The 7,156-nt window shown below is 31.8% G+C and overlaps 1 protein-coding gene across 1 annotated transcript; it reads right to left on the reverse strand.

Annotated features, from left to right (window-relative positions):
* Positions 1-4,629: 4,629 nt before the first annotated feature.
* LOC110874115 (TMV resistance protein N-like) lies at positions 4,630-5,263 on the reverse strand. Its single transcript, XM_022123008.2, has one exon. The coding sequence runs from the start codon at positions 5,218-5,220 to the stop codon at positions 4,744-4,746; it is 477 nt and encodes a 158-aa protein (XP_021978700.1). The 5' UTR covers positions 5,221-5,263; the 3' UTR covers positions 4,630-4,743.
* Positions 5,264-7,156: the final 1,893 nt, after the last annotated feature.

Consider the following 7,156-nt stretch of genomic DNA (forward strand, 5'->3'; position numbering starts at 1 on the left):
AACTTCACCCAAACCATTCATTCCACCTCCATTACTAAAAATCAACCCAATCAAACATCCACCTGCTGGTTACACTCCACGAAACATTCCATTGGCAGTAAATTTCCCTCTGGAACTGCTTGCAGTTCAAGATGAAATGATTCAATTTTACACAGAGGATGATCCATCCAAAAGAACCTTCCCATCTTTTCATGGATTCAGAACTTCGAAGAATATTGATGAATATCTGAAGCTAAAGGCCAAGCAAGTAGAATATCAGGCAAAAGAAGAGAGTAAAGGGCTAGGAGGCAGCAACTTATCAGGTCGCATGCAACATGGGCTTAGTAAAGTCAAGAAGTTAGAAGACTTTGCTAGAAACCTGAGTAAGAAAATGTCAAATCTGCCACCAAATGCAGAGCTAGAAAAGACATTAAGGGATGATTTCTTGAACATTATCATGGATATCAAGCGCTACAAAGCCTACAAGTCTGATTTCAAAGACTGGCCCCTTGAAGCTCTCAAAGAGCAAGTTGATAGAATTGAAATGATGAATAAGGATCCTCAAATGTAAAAATATGCTCCCAACTGGAAACAATACAAGAAGGTTGAAGTGGATGAGTCATTGAAGTATAAGAGATTGAGGGCAGAACTTGTAGCAGCTAAGTATGGGACTGCTAGAGCCATTGCAAGATGGTCTAAGCAGTATATTGATCAAACTTACAAAAAGTTAGAAGAACGAAGAAAGATAGATCCATCCCTTCCCAAAAAGCCAGTATACAAAGATGAAACCATTGTTAGACCTCAGCAGACCCTTCACTCTAAAAAGTTATTCTTATCATCATCAAATGTATCCATCAGCATCTTGAACCAAAGAAAAAGACAACAACTGATTGATGAGGAAGATTAAAAGAGATAAGGTGAAATCAGAAAAGAGGCTATCAGAAATCAGTTGCGATATAGATTGGATGAGGGTTCGTTGCAACTACAAGCTCAAGTTGCTCAAACAAATAAAATGTTGGCAAGCAAACCTCAATCGCCAAACTCCTCTCAAATAAAACTTCTCCCAAGAAACCCATCAGACCCAAAAATACTAAAGTGGAAGTCTGACAAACAGACCCACGAATTGACTTTGCTCAGGTCTAATGGTAGTGCTGAAAAGATATCAAGGGAGAATGCACTTGGTCTGAATGCAGTTGACCTCCAAGATCTTTTGAACCTTCAGCTTCATAGGGATGAAGATGATACTGATTCCTTGGATTTTTAGCTCCAATTCAAAGGGCAAATCCAGGAAAGGTTGATGAGAGAATAAAAATCAAAGTAAGGAAGTGCCTGTACTGTTCTATTTAGCTCTTTTGCATACACACACACACATCTTGTACGAACAACCATGGTGAGCTCAGGCTGAGGGGGAGTTAGTGTTCATGCATGTATAAGTTGAAACTTTATAATATTTCAATCTTTTGACTAATGAAAGCATTGCATGATGAAAGCTAATCTTTCCTTGATTGTGTTATAATGTTTTACATTCATTCCGCTGCAATTATTCTCTGTTTTATCCTCTTCCATTTACCAACTTAATTAAAACAACATAATCAAGTCAAACTCATATCCTAACAAACTTTTTTCTCCTTGATTGTGTTACAAAGTTTTACTTCATTCTGCTGCATTTGATCATTTATTTATCTTTTTCATCTTACACTTCTTATAAAACAACTCAATCAATTAAACTCAGATCCTAACACAGATGATCCCCAATAACAGTGTCTTAACATTATTTCCCTCCAATGGAAGTGGCAGTCAACAAGTGATGATCTCTAAAGTCTGATTGTTTTATAAAGACTGTTATGCAAAACTCTGTTGGATGTAAAGATTGTTGAAGATTAATTATCTGCTGAAGTCAAAGTACTGCTGAAGTCAAAGGCCTGGTCAACCTTAATGGAAATCACTACTCAGCCTCATCAGTGGTTGAGCATCGTCTGCGGATAGTCTCATTAGAGTTTGCTGATCTATAAAGACTGTTATACACAAAGATCTACAGATTTCTAAAGTCTGCTGATTTATAAAGACTGTTATACACAAAAATCTGCTGAAGTCTAAAGTCTGTTGAAGACCTATCATCTGTAGGAAGTCAAAGACCTGATCAACCTTGATTGAGCTTTGGTGAAAGTTGTTGAGGCAGGTGATCGTGTGTTCATAGTTAATGTTTGTTGAAACTTAAGTTGTATTCAAATTCTATTAAGTTTGTTAGACATCTTTTATATGTACTTATGTCTATAAGCAGTTTACATTGTCAATAGGTGGGTACTCCGTTTTTTGGAAACAAGAATGCAAATAATCATATGTAACTGATATATTAACGGATGATCTATGTTTATGGTTGTCTATTAGCTATAATAAATAACACGTTTTGATACAACTTCTATATACCTATCTTTACTTTCTATTAAAATGTGTTATTCATGGTTTTCTAAAAATCATCCGTGTTTGCACACAAGTCTTACCGCTAGTACTATATAATAAAAGAAACCATTTAGGGGACACTTGTCATCATATTAGGCCATGTCTTATTGATAATTATTATTTTAGTTTAATATCTTCTAATTAATTATAGATAACCCTCCTACTAAATTTTATTTAGTTTACTATCTTATGGATAATTATTATTTAGTTTAATCTCTTCTAACTAATTATAAATAACTCTCCTACTAAATATTATTTTGTTTAATCTCTTTTACTTACCTATAGATAATTATTATTTAGTATAAATTCAATGTATACTTCTCATTTATAAAATTATTTATTTGATTTTCTATATTGTATGACAGACACCTACTTTTTATGTGTAATATACAAATCTACTCTTATTCTTTCCGATAATTTAGTTATCTCTAATAAACTTTAAACGTTTACCATAGTATATATAATGCTAGATATAAAATCGAAAAACATTTTGGATGACATCAATAACTTAAGACATAATATAATTTTATGTATAATATGCACTTTTTAATAAAATAATACCAAACAAAATTACAAATATAAAATCATTGATTTTAATAATAATAATAATAATAACAAAGTCTTAATTTATTTTAAAAATAATTCAAAAAATATATAGCTAAAAACATATGACATTATAATACAGTTAACCCATTTATCATCATGCAACCTCCCAACTATTCAATCATATTTTTTTATCTCATATTAACTAAATAAATAAAAATTAATATTAAATCTTATCCTATTTTAATTGTCGAACAGAATACTTCTATTCTTCTAATAAAATATTATTCTTATATTGAATTTGTTAATTTAAGATATTTTAAAATAATCACCAAAACCAAACTTTGTATTAATATATTATTTATTTTTATTTCCATTATTAAAAAAGTATTATATCGATTTTATTACATAATTTTTAAACAAATTGTATATAACTTTCAATATTACTTTACTAGAATTACCACCCGCCGCAATGCAGCGGGTGATTCATTAGTTATATATCATGTTAGATGAAAGGTAATTTTTTCTCACATGATCACGAGCCCGTGTGTAAAACTGAGAAAAAAATAATTAAGTCGATCTCTGACCCGCACGTTGCGACAGACCAATAGACGTGCAATAGATGAAAAAATGTTAAACCCCATACGCACGTTGCGGTGTGTTAACTCGGAAATTTAGAATGACACGTTAAATGGAGAACTTATGAAAGATGAAAAGTATATAAGGGACCAAAGTTGAAAATAAAAAAAAGTGTTGAGATTAAATTGCAAAATATGAAAAGCTTTGGGATGAAAGTAAAAAAAAATTAAAGTGGTTAAATTACAAAAAATGAAAACTTTTGAAGTAGAAGTGAAAAATCAAATTAATTAAAAGGGTTAAAATATAAAAGATTGAAACTTTAGACTTAAATTGCCAAAGATTGAAACTTTAGAGTTAAAAAAGAAATCAATTTTAGATTATGAAAGCAAAAGAGATGTTTAAAATTATTATTATTATTATTATTATTATTATTATTATTATTATTATTATTATTATTATTTAATAAAAGACATAAATAGAAAAATAAGGATGAGAAATTACTAGAGAATGACACGTGTCTAAAAAGGATTTTTATTTATTAGTATAGAAATATATATAAAATTAGATTTATTACGGGTTTTTTAAATATAAGTTTTATTTTATCACTCAAATGGTTGCTTATTTGCTTCTTGAATAACATGTTTGACCACTGTATCTTCTTTTCAATAATCATCTTCGCAATCACCATATCTATCACGTATTGAGTATATCCATTAGTTTTTTTATATATAATTTTCTTATTATTTGGTATATAAAATCATATTTATTTAAGCCGTGTAATACACGATGGTTTTTTTAGATATGATTTTTTTATTATTTGGTAAACAATATTACATTTATTCAACCCATGTAATACACATGGTTTTAAAGACATAACGTTTTTATTATTTGGTATATAAAATTATATTTATTTAACCCATACAATATGGTTCTTATAGATATAATTTTTTATTATTTAATATATAAAATTACATTTATTCAACCCATGCAATAAAGAAGGTTTTTAAAGATATATTGTTTTATTATTTACTATATAAAATTCATTTATTTAACATGTGTAATACACGTGGTTATAACCTACTACAACCATATATGAATCAATAGTATAGTAACATACTCATTTTTCGAGTCCCATCATTCAACATTAGAAAGAACCATAATTAAAGAATATAGATGAGCAGATTACCCATCAAAAGTGTTCTTCAACTCCCACCCACCTAGACTGGCTACTTCTTTCAGAGCATCTCTCCATCTCCCAATAGCGTCTTTCTCTACATGTTTTGCAAAGGCTTCTCCAACTGAACCACTTTGGTTGCGGACTTCAGTGGGTTCCACATCATAGAAGATGGGGTAAGCAGTATGCTCGGTCATCTTCTGGCACTCCATAATCTTTACCAGTTCCTCTAAGCACCATGAAGAAGATGCATACTTCTTGGAGAAAACAATTATGTAAAATCTGGACTCTTCAATGGATCTGATGAGCTGCTCTTTGATCATTTCCCCTTTCTCGATTTTTTCGTCATCTTTGTATGTGATAATGCCTTTCTGGTTAAGAGCATGATAGAGATGATCAACAAAGGTTTTGCGGGTGTCTTCACCCCGGAAACTCAAAAACACATCGTACTTGAACCTCTTTTGAACTGATGAAGTAGAAGCCATTGAAACAGAACGAAAACTTTATGTGTGTGTGGGTGTGTGGGGGGGGGTGTATGAATTGATTGGAAACAAATCAATTTCAGGAAAAAAAAAAGAGTTAAAGTGACAGGTTGGGAGGTGGGCTTGTTATAATCGATTGAGTGTAATCTTTAACCTTTTCTTGGAACTAAATGCATAGGGATTGTCGACATAGTGTACACGGAAATAACCTTTTTTTGAATTAAATGCATTGGGATTCTCATCATATCATAGTGTACACCAAATTAAATTAGTTCTTTTGTTTGGTTTTGAACAAGCTAGAAAAGGGGTCCTAATATTCAAAATTAAAAGAGTAAACTTCCGTTTTACTCTCTGTGGTTTGGTCACTTTAATGGTTTTGCCAAAAACTTTTAAAAATAGCCATTTTCCTCCGATAGTTTGCTATGGTTTTTCTATTTTGCTCCCCGCCTCTAACACCATCCAAATTGTATGTTTTTCCATTTTGCTCCCCGCAGAGAGCAAAATGGAAAAACCATAGCAAACTATTGGAGGAAAATGACTATTTTTAAAAGTTTGGGGCAAAACCATTAAAGTGACGAAACCACAGGGAGCAAAACGGAAGTTTACTCAAATTAAAAATAACATAATCGTTTTCTGCAAACAGGCTGTACGGTTTCTTTAACAACTTTGGTATGCAGACACTGCTTTCACTTTTTTATTTCGTTATTTAGATATTTGCTTTCACTGTTCCACAATTTATTTGTTTGTAATGTAATTAATTAACCTTTATTACATTGTGGCATGTGAGAAAAACCTCAATAGAACAAATGGTGTACCAAATTCTTTAAAGTAGTTATAAGTTTCGTAGAGAATTTCTTGAGGTGTGACCTAAATTTAAGCCACCGATATAAGTTTAGTAGGACACTGCAGCATGTAAACAAGAGAATACGTTTATCTTGTGATTAAACTATAAAAAAGCCCTGTTTTAGAATTCACGTTATGCCTCCGAAAATATTGACTGGCCGCTGGCCCTAATGTAAACTAACTAACTAACACGCCTTTATATGTGAAGAGAATTAACTGGTGACTTTGATGGTTCATTTCAACAAATCTTGTTGCTAGCTGTATCCTTTCCTGTAGGAATGAAACATATTTCAGTAAGGTGGTGTTGGATTGCTTATTAAAGCTACTAAATATAAAACGAAACCGGTCAGCATGTGATCATATTACTAAATTAGCTCATGTTAAAGTATAATTAGACCCATAATAAATAGCAACACTCGATCATTCAAAAAATAATCTTTATGTGAAACTAAGTTCTATGATCCGTTAGCTTCTACATCATTCATTGTTATCAACCAATTAAACAAAGCCCCTTTTTCTTTAGCTTCTAAGATTATCTGATCATAAACTTATAACATAAGCTGCTAAACAGATTATTTGACTTTCCCTGAAGTAGACATTGACTAAATATGCCGTTTTTAAGTGAAATTTGCACGCTACAGCACTCGATCCACCTAACGTTACATCGCATTGCAATTTGCATGTTAGTAATATGTGCTGCAATCATTGACCAAGAGATAAAGAAGATGCCAATTTCACATTTTGAGTTAGAACTTAGACGGCTCTAAGTTACACACATTTAGTAATTTCGTTAGGAATTATACCAGGTAAAAAATTAACAAGAACACAATAGCACACTCAGTCATCTTCTATTTTCAAACCTTAATTCCACAAACAGGGTAAAAAATGAGTGAGTCAACGGGCAGTAAACATTGTGTTTGATTAACTGCCAGACAGATTGAAATTCTTAGAGAGAGATACAAGAGCTTGTAGGGAGTCAAAATATGGAAAACCGCTGAAGAACTGAACCCGCCGGCCCAACGAGAGGTCAAAAGATAAGAAAGACGCTATTACTAACCAAGTGAAGTTGAAAGATGAACGGATCCATGAATTGGAA

This window comes from Helianthus annuus, chromosome 9, assembly GCF_002127325.2.
Source record: "Helianthus annuus cultivar XRQ/B chromosome 9, HanXRQr2.0-SUNRISE, whole genome shotgun sequence".
Classification (NCBI taxonomy): domain Eukaryota; kingdom Viridiplantae; phylum Streptophyta; class Magnoliopsida; order Asterales; family Asteraceae; genus Helianthus; species Helianthus annuus.

Bases quoted from the DNA above. Each gene is read 5' to 3' on its own strand.
- LOC110874115 (XM_022123008.2), bottom strand. From the start codon at position 5,220: ATGGCTTCTACTTCATCAGTTCAAAAGAGGTTCAAGTACGATGTGTTT.